This window comes from Pipra filicauda, unplaced genomic scaffold (genome assembly GCF_003945595.2).
Source record: "Pipra filicauda isolate LSUMZ 115617 unplaced genomic scaffold, ASM394559v2 scaffold111_size4109106_pilon, whole genome shotgun sequence".
NCBI classification, from domain to species: domain Eukaryota; kingdom Metazoa; phylum Chordata; class Aves; order Passeriformes; family Pipridae; genus Pipra; species Pipra filicauda.
In genome coordinates, this window is record NW_024103563.1 from 802,382 (window position 1) to 819,283 (window position 16,902).

The window sequence follows — 16,902 nt, forward strand, 5'->3', positions numbered from 1 at the left end:
TACTTAAAACTACATGTAAAATGTGTATGTTCAGAGTTCAGAAGCTGCCTAGGGTGAATATGATCATTTATATCTTGCTTGATCCCACAATTTGCTGTAGCACTACTATGTGCCATAGCACTATATGTACCGTAGCACTACTACTACTGCTTTGTCTTTAGCTCTGCCAGTCAGAGCATTTGCATCTTACAGGTGGTATTTCTGTATTGCATTCATTACACTGCTCTTCGTTGTAAACTGAGAGCTATCTGGATTTTTTTCTTGCCTGGGAATCTCTAAGCACAGTGTAGTTAATTAGTTTAAGACTTTAGGACATGTTCTTTGGAGTCCATTAAAAATAAATAATACTTTGTCTATTTGTATTACATTTGATAGCAGCAAAACGAGAACTAGCATTTTCTTTTTTTCATTATCATGATAAAGGTCAATTTGAAAAAAAAAAAAAAAAAAAGAAACTTTAAAGCAAAGTTCCTTTCAGAGACCCCCAATCCAAATGTATTTATGTTTTATGGCAGGTGTTTCAGCAATTATTACTAATTGGAAAATTAGATGCCGTTGCTATAGCAGCATCTTTCTGCACTAATTGGTTTTGGCACATTTTAACTAGCACTAGCTCAGCTAAACACAAAGCTATTCAAATGAGATGAGTGAAAGTTTGTATGGAAATGGTGAGCCAGTGCTGCAAGTCACTACCTGAACCTTCCACCTCTTGGTCCTGAGCACGGACCAGATTCTCTGTGGGAGAACAAGCAAGATCTTGGTTGCCTCATTCGTATTAGTAAGGCAGAAGAAAACAGGAAATTCGTGACATTCTAAGCTACAGTTCTTCAATCCTGATTCTTCATTTCTATTTTGACTGTACTGGTTTCTGCAGGGTCAACAAACTCACGTGATTTTCCTTTTCAGACTGTCTTGCTACTGGCTCGACTGCCTCTCTAGTAGCAAGTATATTGTTGCTTAGATTTGGGTGGGCGATGTGTTTCTTTGCTGATCTCGAAAACCTTTGAACTCATCTTTCCTTGACCTTTCTTGTGCTTTTTCCTTTGGTTCCAGCAGTAAATATTTGTTGTGGCTTTGGTCATTGAAGTTACCTCCATGTACAGTGTAACATTTGTTTTCTAGGCAGTTTACATTTCTATTTGCGTATCTCTTTGCATGTGCCTCACAGTATGATGGAGCTCCACTGACATGCTGCAAACTGTGGGATTTTCATACTTTAAGTACGTTATTCCCTTATTGAACTTTGAGAGATAGAGCTTGCTATGTAAAATTCTTTTTCTTTTTTTTCACCTTCTCTAACTCTCCTAGATTTTGTGAAGATTTGGAAGTCTTGGAGGTTGGTAGAATTTGTGAACAATTGTTTCAAATCTACTTGCTTCCCCCTGCCCCATCCCTACATTCTAGAGGGCCTTCCCATCCACCCTTCCTTCTGTTGTAGGTATCACGTGAAGGGGAGAGAACAGTTGTTTCATATTAACTACGGTTCAAGTCTTATCTCTTCACCATTTATTCTCTGCGTTTTCTCTGTCAGTCTTTTTGAATTACTGAAAATTAATTTGAAGAGCTTCTCAAAGCAAGGATAGTATAAAGTATTTCCTACTCTATGTCTGACTCAGGAAGGCATAGTGGAGGTGTGAGTGTGCACTCTATAGTCTGTTGGAGGAAAAGAAGATTCCTGTTTTGTAGGTTGCATGAGCTACATTGAGAGGTCTTGTGTGTGTGTTCACAAATAATTTAAGTAATTCAAAGTACAGTTAGAGCCATGCCTCTTTTCCCTTCAAGCTCATTACGTGGTTGTTTGCCAAAATATTGAAGTGCTGTGTGCCATAAATGTTAATAATTTTTCATTCTCAAGTATGTTTCTGAGTGAGTAGTGAAATAAACCATTTCGATGATATGAGTTTAACTTCAAAAAAGGCAATTCTATAAAGAAGGGATTTCTATTTGAAGGTGCATCATTTGGGCATTAGATAATGTTTATGAGGTTTTGATTTCTAAATGTGACATTAATGACTGTTAGTCATGCCTTGGCACCTTTTAAAATAGCTTTTGCAGTTATAATTTTTTTTGTTTGTTTATAATAGTAAACTCTTGTTTTAATGAGATGCACAGTGATAAGAAGTAATCAGAGGTACAAGTTCCTTCATGGAATGACAAATAAATACACCATTGGTACTATAATGAGAAAGTCTGAGTTCTGAGGCATAGAGAATATTCAAAGTTAAAGGATGATTTGGTTTTTTTCTTTCATCTCCCTTTATATATCAGTTTAAATGCTTGCTAATTTGGGAGACAGAAAAAAATGCCCTGAACCGCCAGAGAAGTTGCTGCATGTATACTTCATGCTTCTATAGTAGATATTCTCTAATAAAAGGAGAGGGAAGAGATTTTGAAAACCCATGTTGGTTGTTGTGACACTCATTCTAGGACAATTTTGTTTGTCATCCTTAGTTCTTAATAGCTGGTGTCCTTTCTTTGACTGTAGCATAGCCTTAAGGCTATTTAAAAAGAAAGAAAGAAAAAACACATCAAAATAAAATAATAAGGAAAAGTCAAGGTGACTCTCATCTGTTATATAGAAAACAAACAGATGTTACTCTCATTTTTGTGGTACTTCTGAAAACTGCTATTGTATCAAATCCCACATGCATGTATATGTGTAACTAACACTCCTCTCACAAAAAAACCCACGTTTGTAATATCTTGCTTTCTCATTCAGGTTTGAATTCTACTGTGTTTAATAACCTTTTTTCCAATAGTTACTCTTTTTTTCTTATCTAATCTCATCTGTTTTGTAGTAGAGTTATACCTATGATTTGGGAAATTATGAAATTTCAGTTAGAAGACTAGACACAGCTTGAATGTACCTCCAGAAGTACAAAGTTTTAATCAAATGACAAGTGCAAAGATTCCCAAACCTCCACCTAAAATGTCTTTAGCAGTTTGGAATTCAAAGTAGAAATGTCACCTGCCTTTTTTTCAGTTGTATTTTGACCTACATTTATTAGGAGGAATTTCCACACAGCTGGTAGCATACCTACATGCTGTAGCTGTGATCTTCTTGGCTTTGGCATTTTTATTGACTCTAAGAAGATAAGGAGATTCTTAGTCCATCCCCTCTTCCCAGGCTTCTATGTTTCTTCTGTTTCTTCTTTTTTTTTGTCCCTACCCACCTATCATTTTCTTTTGTTTCATGCCTCATTAATAAATCTTCGTAAAATACTTTGTTTTCTTCATATCCTACCATCCATTCAGTAAAAAGTTAGAATTCATTGTGGTATATTCACTACCAGTAAATCTGATAATAGTAGTGAATTTTAATACATCAAGTGATAAAAAGACTTTTCCATTTTGGAACTGAGTAAAAAATTTAGTTCAATTGCAGAGTGTGGGAAGGAAGAAATGTTTTGTGCCAAATTAGGTTTTGTTGTGCCACACATGCTTTGTGTGAAGCATGTAGCATTGTGTTCTAGGGAAGTATGCATTAACAAGGTATCAGGGAATCTGACAAGCAACAAAGGCAAGGGACTGAGCTGCAATTCAGAATGTTTTAATGTAGTTACAAGGCATTCACTTGTTTTGAAAATGCTTTGGTATAAGAGGTTGGAAAAAATAACGTTCAACTGATTATTTCTAGATGAATGCTGAGGAAGGGACAGGCTTAAATGGAATAGAGAGTGTTTCTGAAAGGTGTGCCAGCCTTCACACTGAAGGAAGTATAAAATCAAGCAGCAACAAAAATATGCATAGTAATAGCAGCACACAGGTTCATAACAGCAATTCTCTGCAGCTGTGTGTAAGGTTGTATTGTGGGTTTTTTTTGCAATAAATTCCTTAAGCAGCTAGGATGCTATTGAAACACTATGCTAAAAGGCTTCTGTAAAAAGCTGATGGGTAGCCCTGTATTAAAAAGAATGGTTTGGGTTGGAAGTTATCTTTAAAGGTCATCTGGTCTAGCCTCCCTCCAGTGAGCAAGGATATCTTCAACTAGATCAGGTTGCTCAGAACCCCATCCGACCTGGCCTAGAATATTTCCAGGGATGGGACATCCACCACCTCTCTGGGCAACCTGTCCCACTGTTTCACCACCCTCACTGTAAAAAAACTTGACCCTCCTTCAGTTTAAAACCATTACCCCTTCTCCTATTGTAGCAAGTCCTGCTGCAGTCTGTCCCCATCTTTGTTGTAGGTCCTCCTTAGATACTAGAAGGCTGCTTATCTGCAGACTTCTCTAGGCTAAACAACCCCAACTCTCTCAGCCTTTCCTCATAAGAGAGATGCTCCAGACCTCTAATCATCTTTGTTACCCTCCTCTGAACCTGCTCCATCAGATCCATGTCTTTCCTGTGCTGGGGACCTCAGAGATGGACACAGCACTGCAGGTGGGCTCTCATGAGAGCAGAGTAGAGGGATGGAATCACTTCCCCTCGACCTGCTGCCCACGCTGCTTTTGATGCAGCCCAAAACATGATTGGCTTTCTGGGCTGCAGGTGCACATTGCTGGGTCATGTCCAGCCTCTCATCCACCAGCACCCCCAAGTCCTTCTCCACAGGGCGGCTCTGGATTTGTTCATCCCCCAGCCTGTGTTGATACTGGGGCTTACCCTGACCCAGCTGCAGCACCTTACACTTGGCTTTGTTGAAATTAATGAGATTCCCATGGATCCACTTCTTGAGTGGATGGCATCCCATCCTTCAGGTGTGTCAACTGCACTACTCAGCTTGGTGTCATCTGCAAATTTGCTGAGGGTGCACTCGATCCCACTGTCTATGTCATTGATGAAGATAATAAACAGTACTGGTCCCAGTAGACCCCTGAGGGACACCACTCATCACTGGTCTGCATCTGGACATGCCAAAAAAGGTAAAATACTGTATTGCTCAGGTGAGCATACGTCAAATTAATTCATATATATGAAACAAACAGAAGAAACAGTCAGCAGAGCTAAATCTAATAGCAAACTTCCATGACTGACCATTTGTTCAACAAAGAATCATATTTTATTGAACCAAATAAAAATCTCAGATGCTGAAAAAAGTTGAGCAAAGCATGAGCACATCAATTAGGTTGTGGTTTAGATATGAGAATTGTAAAAATGTTTGTGGTTTCAATTTGCCTGCTGGGATTTTTATAATTATTATTATTTGTAAGGATTAACTGGCAAAACACTCTTATCTATAGATTCTGGAAACAAAAAAGAAAGATTTTCTTTTTACGGGAAAAGAATAGACACGAAAGATAATTGTCTTCAGGAACTGAGAAATTAAATATTTCCTACCAGGCAGTTGGAAATCAAATTTGAGAGCTTGATACGCTGCCTGTAAAATAAAAATCAAAATGAGATGTATCCAGAATCATGTCCCTTTTCTTTTGTAGTATGTGTTTTATTTATATTTTAATTTGGTTTTGTAAAGAAGCTAAATCAACAATCTGAAAACAGGTCTTCTGCTTGAAGGTGATACAAATTAACATACATCTCAGCAATAAAATCTTTCTCCAATAGCAGTTTGCTTCAGCTTTGGGCATAAGAGAAGAGATTATGTCCAATCAATTTTTTTATTTTTTTTTCTACCAAGGATGATAATGTTTTCTTCCTCCCTACCTGTCTCATCCCCACCCCCCTGCAGTAGTGCTTTGTTGTAATGTGAAGATTTACCAGTTAGGTCCCGGACAATTAACACGGGGGCCATCAAGCATTAATCCAATGACAATTGCTTTCATACTGACTGAGAGAGTTCATCATCTAATAACCATTCCTTTCCTTTCTTGACAGTCAGTCACCTTTTTCACGCGTATACTCGTATGATTCATTTATAGATATGTATTTTTGAACTATAATACTCGCTTTCCTGATAGAGCCATCAAATTAGTTTAAAAGCTCATGCTATTTGTAATAATGAGTTATTGGTGTTAGCTACTTATATTATTTGTTACAAATAAAATTAAATTAATTGAATCAAACAGGAGCTTTTACAAATATTCTCCTACCACTTATGGATTGTGAGTATCTGCCTTCATGTGGACAACTAATGTATACAGAGAGTGCTCCATACAGTATTTGAACTTACACAAGAAGAAAATACTTTGGGATAGCAATGACTTCCATTGACTTTTGGTCAGACCTGTAATGTAATCACATCAAAACTGGCACTGGTAATCACATTCATGGTGATTTGTACAAGCTTCATATTCGCCCCTTAAAAACAGGAAAATGAGTTTGGATTGCTGGGGTATGTCAAACAGGGACAATTACAGGAAATAGTATAGAGAACTGTGGAAGTATTTATTTAATGTAGCAAAGCAAACATTGCAGTTCTGCACTTTCTCAGTGAATATGGGACTAGATTTGCAGTTTGCAATAGGGAGAGAAGTCCAGATTTCACATGTTGTTGTTGTGGTTTAACCACAGACAGCAACCAAGTACCACACAGCCATTCACTCACTTCCACACCAGCAGGATCAGGGAGAGAATCAGAAGAGTAAAAGCTAGAAAACTCCAAGGTTAAAAAACCATCTCTGTATTATCATCACTGTCTTCAGTGCAAATCCAAAAAGTAACCCAATACTAGCCATTATGAAGAAAATTGACTCTACCCTAGCCAGAACCAGGACAGTTGTTCATTGTTACATATTTCTTTTTAGCATTAACACTGTTTTTTATGAAACCACAGGAGGCTATTTTTAGAAATAAATGAGCTATAGTGAAAATATGAGCTGAAAAGGTAGCTGTAAATGTGTGCTTCAGCATTAGGTTCTGATTAAGTTAAAATTGGAATATGAATCCCCAGGCATTCAGTTAAGCTTTGTACAAACATTTACCGCAGTGTTATGTTCAGATCTAGATATAATCATCCAATGGTCTTTACCCTTTTCTTTATTGAATTTTTAATTTACAGGTGGTTAAGTCAAAATTCATTGCTGACACCTGGCTTTGAGCAGGAGGGGAAACTACATGACCAGCAAAGATCTCTTCCAATTAGAATGGTGCAGATTGTGTAATAATCAATCAATGGGATGTGGATATATCTATACCATAAGCATTTTTGAATATTCTAAAATATTCTAAAAATTCTTGAATATTCTAAAAGCACTTTGCATGCATATGTATATATCTGAATTCAGTTGTGTAGGCAAAAGCAACAACAGCTAGAAATGGGAAGTGAAAATAACTTCACAAACAAAATCATTTGATTTTTTGCCTCTCTTTGAATCCAATGAAGAAATTTTCCTATGGTTGATGCTGAGAGTAGTTCAGGGCTAAATAAGGCCAGTCTTAAAAAAAAAACCAAAACAAACCCCCAAAAAACTTTGCAGAGCTGGATATCATAGTTATGAACCAGGTACAAGCCAAAAAGTGGCCATTAGTGGAAAACTTAGTTCAGGTAAGAGGACCTAAATACATGAGATCACCCTCAATCAGACTTTCAGCAGAAGGGTGGCTTTGGACAGGAGGAAGGGGCTGAGGAGAGTGAGAGAAGGGGTGGAAGTTACCCAGCATTTTCAGTCTGAATTTCCCATGCACAGCCCTAAAATAGAACTAAGTGCCTAAGAGACCTGTAAGACCAAGTTCGTGAAAGACTTAAATGAGCAAAGCAGGGTAGCTTTAAAACAACTTGTATAAAACGGAAGGCAGGGATAGCAAAATTCAAGTTCCCTTAAGTCAAGTCTCCTGAGAAGAGAAAGAATTGGGAGATCAAAGTGAATAAGAAATTAATGTAACATAACATCTAAAGTGTGAATGAGAAGTCTGCAAATGAGTTAATATTTTCTGATTTCATTTTTTTACCATATTCACAAAACATTTTCTTTAAATGTAAGAACAGTGTTTCAGCAGATGTTGAGGCATGCAAGGATTCACAATTTATAAGAAATTTCCACCTAAGCGATTTGAGCAGGTTTTTGTTGCCAGTAAGAGAGTTACAAGGAAGCATTCAATTAACAAAGGGAAGCTGGCTGTACAGGAATATCACTTGGATTATCCATTTGAAACGTGTATCCTATTGCTATCACACAAGGGACTGTAAGTACCCAGAAAGACTGCTACTGCCTTGTCTGATTGTATCTAGAGCTAACCTGGTATGTATAGGTTGGCCTTATGAGATTGCAAACCGAAAGCTGGTGTGAAAGTGTATTTTAAGATATTTCACTTATATGTGGAAGCAGATTGCTGAAAAGTGCATGTAAATGTTGATTCAGAGTCGAAAATGTGCCAAGAGACTGTTAGTAAAATATTTACTGATAACTTTAAGATGGAAATACGTCTTCCTTATTGAGCTATAGCTTCAGTTTGGAGTGTATTTGGAGGAGGAACATATTTATATTAATCTATCTATAGACTATGGAGCCACATTGGCTCTTGGGGCTATTTTCTTTTAGTAGTTTTATTCATGCTTGGCATAGCTTTCAAAAAAGTGAAAATGGATGTGTCTGATTGTGTGCTATCATCTTCAATTGCACATAGATTTAAATATTTTAGAGTTGTATGAAGGCCTTATTTTAGACCACTATAGGAACAAACCATTTTTTTCTTATTACTCTGTTTAAGGTAAAATACATTGCAATGTGAAATCTAATAAAGGAAAAAGGCACAAATGATAAGCAGTTTGTCATCAGAGGGAATGTAAAGACTGCATGTTGGCCATTATTAACGTTGGATAATGCTATAAAAGACATTAAGTTGAAAACAATTGTTCATGAAAAGTAGTGGAGGGTTTTACTTGCTTGGGCTTTTTTTTTAGTATTTTCAAATTCTATCTTTCTAAAAGGAAAAAGAATTCTTGTTCTGCTTGAGTTTTGCTTGAAAGCCTACGTCTCCCTACTTTGACTATGGTTTTTCATTTATATTTATGCAGATGATTTTTCTTCCAAAGTGTCAAGCTTTCCACCTCTCTGTATTCAACTTGTCAAAATGAGCCTGAAGGATGCATGGTTTCTACATAAGTAGAAGTGGTCTTAGCACTTAAAATTTTAAATGGGATTTTTTTTTTTTAATTTTAAATGGGAAGTTTTTAAAATGAGCAGTTGAGTGAAGGCTTGAAATTCAAGTAGAAAACAGGGCAAAGCTATCCTAACTAACATAGTCCTATTGAATCAGCTTGCACAAAAAATAGGTCATGTGACAAAAAGCGGATTTTTCTATCAAGATGGTAAAAATGTTTAAACTAAAATGAGTGAATTTCCATGTCCTGAAATGAAGAACTCTACAGCAGGCATCTCAGGAATTTATGGAAAAATAAGTGATAGGACATTACTACCAAGTTATAGAGTTGAGTTGGGACTTGCATGGTAAAAGGAGCTGTTACAAGCTACTTTCTAAATGCAGTTGAAAGAGGCAGTACTTATGTCAAGGGGGCTATGGATCATATTATGGTAGTGAGGATATACTGGAGAGCTAGATACAGATTTTGATTTGTGAAAGGGCTTTTGAGATGTTTGTGCCTAGCAAGGTTGAGCGTGCAGAGTAATACGCAATGATCAAGAAGATGTTAATGAATAAGTTTCTTGCACCTAAACTGAAGCTTTGGAGAAAAGACTTGATAGAAATCTGCATATTTTAGAATATGGTGGCACTATATCTGAAGACATACTAATGTCATTATATTGAATTAACTGATATATATATATATAACCTTTAAAGAGTTAAGACATTGCACTGGAAAAGTAGTAGATCCAAGGAAGCCTTTACTGAACCTCACCTCTGAACTCAGAGTAGCAGCACACTGGTCTGTTCATCATTTCATTGATACGCTCAATGAGTGAAGTGCTGTGTAATACAAGTGTAAGCTGTCACACTGAAGCACATCTTACCATTTTAATATTTGCCCTCTTTGTGAAAGAAATATATTCTGCTCTTACAAGAGAACGTGGGAGTGATGTAGCAAGTTCTTCTGTCTCTAGGAAATCTTATGTATTGTTGATAGTATGTCATCATGTATTGATGTGGAATTATCTTTCAGAACACTTGTGAGATCAGCTGAACCTTTTTTTATACTAAGACTTCAGTATAGCCTGTCTTTTAAGACTGTGCTTTTTATTCTTAGTGGTGCTCTGAAACATTCTGAGATATCGGTCTGGTTTCTGTGGTGAGAAGAATATTCGAAGTTCATGTCAAAGTATTATGTGCTTTGTCTGGGGAAAATGTTGTATATCGTGAGTTAGGCTCTTTTAAAATTATAACATGAAGTTGAAGTTGTTTTGAGGTTTTGGGTTGTTTTGCAGGAGCAGAGGGGGGTTGGGGTTTTTTTGTGTGTTTTTTTTTTTAATCTGCCTTTTAAACCATGTAATAGGTGGATTTGTGCTCTAACAAAATAGAGGGCCCTTGGAAAAGCATTCATTTGATGGGTCGTGAGCTCTTCTGTTTATTTCTGGCATTGATTGGTCTGTTGTTAATAGATATCTTTGTGGAGATTCCTCATAGAAAGTGACAAAAAAAGAACAGCAATATTTGTGTAGTTATTCTGCAGAGGGGGTATTCAGTTGAATTGATTTGATCATTTCATATATTGCAGTACTGAGGCTTCCGAGTTGCTCAAGGTGAACCCAGAGGACTTTGGTTGCTATATTAAGTTAATAACAGGTGAAATCATAACTTTGGAGTTCAGCTAGATATAGGAAACACATGCAGTTGATAAAGTATTTTTATTGAAAAGCTTCCTTTGAAAGCAAGCTAATACATACTTGGATGTTTTGCTTTGTTGAATAGGTTGCATTATGAACCCTTTTCATTTGAACTTCCTTGCTGCTGTTGTCCCAGAATAGCTGTAGTCATAAATATTTAGACTGGTTGGTGTTTGTAGTCATTACTTTAAAAAGTTGACAGTGACTGGTTTTGTTCAATGCGGGGATGTGAGATATAAAACAGCTGTGGGAACTAAATGCCAGATTCTCTTGCAGAGTTCATTGGAGTTTTCAGCGAATACTTAACTGTGACTTCTGACAGAAACTGTGTCATACTCTCACCTTGACAAGATTAAAAATTGATAGTGTTTTCAAAAAGAACTGAGTTTTGTAATGTTCTGATTGCATTTCTGAAAGCTAAGTGAAAAGAAATTAGAAATGACTGACTGAAGGAATGTAAACGGAACAACTGTGTATCTGCTTGTCTGGTGCATAAAATCCACATTCATTTTAGGGCTGTCTTGGGTAATCAAACATTCCTGCATTAAAAATGAGGGGATGCTGAGGATATGTTATATGGAGGCAGAAAAGCTAAAATAAAAGCCTCTCTTATTTTTCTCTTTTGAGGAACAGAGACTGTGGCACCAAATTACATGGCAAAGGAACATACAGAAAAATTAGTCTGTGCCCTGCTTTCACAGGGAACACAACTCCTAGGGAATCTATCCTAAGCTTGAGTTAACTAGCTGATTAGTCCTTAGTTCAGCATCTGGTGCTATGGTAAATATTAAATAAATTAGTCTGATTGCATAGAGTACTTAAGCTTCTCTTGCCCTCCCAGGCAAGCAGTCACTTCAGACTGAAATCTCAATATATTTTGTGATACAGGCTATAAGATGTAGGCAAGAATCAAGACCTGAGCAGATGTATTTTCTTTTCATACTATGTTCGTGTGCAAAGCAGTCCTAAAAATTGTGTTTCCCTCACTGGCCTTTTGAATAGGCCAGATGTTATAAATGAGGCATCCTGGCATCTTCACTTTTAGCTTACAGATCTGGATGGATTCCTGAGCTCTGACTTTTCAGGTAGTAAAAGCTGTTTTCTCCTCACACGTATATTTAAAAGTGAAATTTAGGGGCTGTCCATTTTTAAACCTTCCCTCCAGAAAGTCTCTGTTCACAAAGAGTGACTTTTTTCAGTTTTCTTACCTGGGCATGTTAATTGGCTGCTGATGAAGTGTATGTCACTGCACTCACTGGACTATTTTGGTATTTGTTGGAAGAATAATGTGTGTTGCAATATCAAGAATATAATTTTTAGAATCTATTTCATGTGAAATGAATTAGCAAAGAGAGATTTATTTATGCATGTTAAGTTCTTTAGAACTAATTGAAGTGGTTAAGAAAGGTGTAATCATCATGAAAACTGCTTTCCTGCTTCTCATAAATGACAACCTGACTTGCTGGCATTTTAGCAATGAGTTCATACAGGCAGAGGGATCAACCAAAAAAAACCCGTTTTCGCACAGTGATCTGGGATGTTGATTCTGTACCTCTGTTCTATGCATTTACATGATAAAGGTATAAAAGATGCTATTGTTAGCATGTTTTATGTACCCTTGAAAGAACGTCAGAACACTCTAAATCAAAATGAGTTATATACCTTAAAATGTATGAAAATCAGAGTCATGGTGAACTTCATGCATGCATGTAACTGTATTTAAAGATTAATCAAAATTCAAGCTATATACTGAGAAGAGTATTTTGAGAGATGCTATTCAGTAAGTGATCTCTTAGTTAAAATTATGTAGCAAAAAGATAAGGAAGAGTTACCCCTTAGAAGCTTCAGATGCTAACCTTTATAAAGCATTAACTTAGTAACTACAAGGTAATTAGTAATCTAAAATGCCTCTATATTATTGATAGCATTATTCCTTTGTAAGACTCTACATATCTGTGAATCACAGGGCACTTGGAAAACTTAATAAAGTATTTAGTATGAAGTGATCATGGAAGCCTAGACACTTTCAGGATTACATGTTATACCACATAGAGAGGACAGAAAGAAAGTTACATGTAACTGGAACTGTTGAACTACCATGAGTTCTAGCAGAGCCTGAATTTTCTGCAAACCTGAAACTTGGCTTAGTTTTGAAAAACTCTATTTATTATTGTGCCAGATGATACTGAAGGATAACATTTATTTCTGGAGTATGTGAAAAGCAAAGGAAGGCCTGGTTAAAAGATAAATATCTTTTCCCCTGAGAAGGCAAATTACTCTGAAAATCAGAAATATTAAAAAGTAGTGCATTAAAATTCATTGGCATCTTGCTTTTCAAAGTAGCATTATGTAATTAGAAATACATAATTTTTGTCAGTAATTATAATAATAATCAGCAATCAATAATTAAATTTCCAATTCTTTGGTTGGTGGATTTGTATAAGTTGAGGCTGTGTAAATGTTTTCTATTTGATTAACGACTGGGGAAAATGTACATGCTACACATTAAAAGTACAGGAAAAACAAGAAAACTACTGGCTAAATAAGCAAGTAGACATTTAACCATTATCAGACCAATTTACTTTGTGCTTTTTGGTTTTTATATGATTTCACAGATCATTTTAGTGTTTTTAAATGATGAACTGAAAACTTACTTTTAGGAGGTACGTTCAATTAAAGTACACTGTGTACCTCAGCTTTTCTAGAAAGCCTTTAGGCAAAACAGGATAACATATAGTTGGGAGAATGGGGAGATTGTGGTGCTGCCGTTATGCAATGTGTGTTCTTCAGTATTTCTAGCTGTGCTGTAGATAAATTTCCTTAGTATTTCAAATAACGTATTTTGTTTTTGAAAGACTTAAGGGAGCACTGGAAATAATAGGTAAAGCCTTAGCAGCCACTGAAGAACTCATGTGAGTGCTAAGAGTATGATTGGATTTGGTACCCAAACCAACTTGCCCTTTGGCTACTATGAGGTGTTAGCTGGTGATAAATGTGGGCTTTGACAGTGCTGAAATAACCCCAGAAATAACTGTGGCATTCGGGGATAGTGCACTTGCAGGGCAGTTGCCTGCCTTGGAGGAAAAGGCTTTGAACACACTGCCTGTTTTCCCTATCTTCCTGGTAAGTAGGAGAGTTTACTGCCTTTTCCTGGCAGCCTTGCAACCTTGAAAACAAGAGATGCAGATACTGATGTTTTTGCTGCCCTAACACAAGTTAACCCTGGCTTGCCCTCTTGGCTACTTGTTGCAGTGACTGTGGCCTCTTACTACAGTTGCAGGAAGGAATTGTTCTTTGAGTGACAAGCTTGGGGCATAGTAAGACAATTGGTTTCTGCAGAGCTACCCAGCACTGCATGTGGCCACAGCATAGCAGTGTCACAGCCATGGTATCTAAAGTGAAGAATAATCATAATTATTTCATCATTATTCTGGTTTTCCTTTAAAAAAGGGATATGGGATCAGTGATGTAAAGATGGTTTTTCTGTTGCACTTTTTAGATATGCATATATATTCTTCACTTGTCCTAGCTAAAGGAAAATGGCATTTTACAAGACCTGAAAGAGCAAATTATCTTCAAGAACCAGTGCCTATACTGTCTAAATGTCTGGTAAATCAGTTCCCAGCCTTGACTTCTAAGAGATGGTAGAAGTCAAATTGACTTCAAAGGAAGCCAAGCTCCACTCAAGTCTTATAAGTTTCAGGTGTTTGATCTTTTTTTTTTTTAAGGCAATACTTGCAAACTAAATTTTACTGTAGTTTAGTCACCCTTGACTACCCAGTCCAAATGATCAGGATGCTCTTTTACATTGGAAAGGAGGATGCAGTCTTGGACACAAATTTAAAACAAAGCTCTGCTTCATGGTCTAGATTCAGAATGAGACAACATAGTTTAAAAATGGTGCTTTTCAAATTTTATACACTAAAGTTTCTCTTTACCTAGTCATCCTCTTCCTTTCTGTTATTAGTTTGTTTTTATGGGATTGGTTTGTTGATTTTGGGGGGGAGCGGGCGGGTGTGCTGAGGGAGATTGTGGAAATAGGGGATCACATTGGGAAGAGATTTGCCTACAGATCCTAACTGGTATGACTTGCTTGGTATTTGATTCATGGTTTGATTACATGCACAGTTGGTATTTCAGAGATGTGTGGTAATTGGTGGCATAATGCACAAAAGATGAAGCACTCTATCTACTGGAAGAGTATACTGTGTATATTGATCGGGCATTTAATAAAGCTGCTTCCTGTCAGCTGTCAAAAAACTGACCCAGTGAGGACATGTTGAAGAATTGTGGAGAGAAGATAAGGAGGAAGTGGCAAGAACCAAACAGTACTGCACTCACTCTCCTTCATACCTGTTTGAAATGTACTTTACCTTCAAACAGTGACAGTATCAGCTAAGACGTTGATGTAATTGAGCCTTCTTATCGTTGTAAAGAAATTCATATTAATATATACTCCGTACATTGTCCTTTCCATCAAATTTAATTTTTGACAAGTATGAGCATGCCTGTCTTAGGTTGATACTTTTTTCCCTGTCTTCTTTCTTTCTCTCTCTTTTTTCTCTTTTTGGTTCATTGTGTTCACTGATGGGTGGATTACTCACAGAATGTTCTCCACTATAATTTATGTTTATCTGAAAGTAGGAACTGCAGTTCTTCAGTAATAACAAACTCTTCTATTTCGTTTCACTGCCTTCATTTTCTTCATGTCCTGTCATTTTTTTCATTTGCTGCTGCTGTTAATCTGACATCCTTTGCTCCAAAAAAAATGTGTTTTATTTACAGGGCACAGCATTTGGAAGTGCTCCTGTACCTTCTCGCAGGCAATTATGTGAGTCTCTTAAATTCCGCTCTGTGTTGTAAAGATGACTATGTGTTCATGTGCTGTAGCATGGCATGCCAATATAGAGTTAATGCCCTGAGGTCAATATTCAACCACTGGTGTTGTATATTGCCTGTAATGTGTTTGTAGCTAACAGCTTCTATTGACCCCTTCTTTATTTCTTTGTTGTGTTTTGTTCAACACATCATAAAATGGGGCTGCGCTGTGCGCTATAGAGTTGCAAGAAGAGAAGAAAATACCATGATGACTCAAAGTCTGGAGGGGAATAAGAATAATATTATCAGATTATGTGTGCGGCATAGTAATGAGAAGCATTGTTAAAACTAAACAGACCCTTTTTCCTATTCTTCAAATTAGTCTCTCCATTGCGCAGACAAAAATAAAAAAATCTGGTCCTCAAAAAATGAAGAAATGGGAAATCAAACAACGTGGTGTAAGGCAGATGCTACTGAGATCAGCTATATTCCTTATAAGACTTTCCTTCTAATTAATTTGAAGAACAAGTCCATCTGCTGAGTTTAGGAGGAAAGGGAACTTTTAGAAAGGGATCTCATTCATCTTGTTTCCTTAAATCCATTGGAATTATTGATAATAAATAAAATTTCTCTTAAATTAAAATAAATTCCCCCTGCTGTCTACAAAAACCTGAGAAATCACAAACAAAGTGTGCTATATATTAAAAAAAAAGAGAAAGGCTTGCATTCTAATTCAAGATGATCTCTCTGCTGCATTAATAGTGTTCGCGTGTGAGTGTGTATATTGAATATATAGATTCTCAGAATACCATCAGACTTTGAGATGAGGACTTTCTTACATTCCTTGAGTTATTTCTGTCTTTCTCCTCCTACCTTGAGTTAATGTCCATACTAAAGACATTGGTGTCTTCCATATGCACATAATAAGCTACAGCCATGCACTGCATTATTGTAATTACTGTGCACTGCATCACACTGCTGAATGTCGAATAGATTCATTACAATATAACATTACAGGCTTATTCATAAAATACAGTGCAGTTTGAACGATGCTTCATTGTTGGCAGTCTTGAAACATGTTGCTTGCATAAATTCACTGGTGCTGCTCTTGTGTATTCCTAGGAAAACATATGGCATTTGTCTATGAGTGTGGGTCTTGCAAAAGTAACAAAAAATATGATCTGTATATGACTGTCCTTTCTTTTGTGCAATTATCTAAGATGTTCCGATTCTACTTGTTATATCTAAGGGAAGTAAAAAATATCAAGATGTAACACTCTTCATGAAATATAATTGTACTCCTGTTACAGTTATTTAAGGTATGGTGGAAAGAATTAATATTCTCATTGAGTCCTTCAGAAAAACAGTACTGGAGTTATTTTTATCCAATATGTATGTCACTTAGCAGTCTGCTAAAATGAAAATTCAAATTTCTGCCTGGCTTACTCTCACTTAAATTAATCCTG

The 16,902-nt window shown here is 36.6% G+C and overlaps 1 protein-coding gene across 1 annotated transcript in view; it reads left to right on the plus strand.

Annotated features, from left to right (window-relative positions):
* CCSER1 (coiled-coil serine rich protein 1) overlaps positions 1 to 16,902 on the plus strand; it is a 637,592-nt gene that overhangs the window by 498,270 nt on the left and 122,420 nt on the right. The window contains exon 10 of the mRNA XM_027731767.2: positions 15,404 to 15,449. Within this exon, the coding sequence (XP_027587568.2) occupies positions 15,404 to 15,449 (46 nt within the window). The remainder of the gene's footprint in view (positions 1 to 15,403; positions 15,450 to 16,902) is intronic.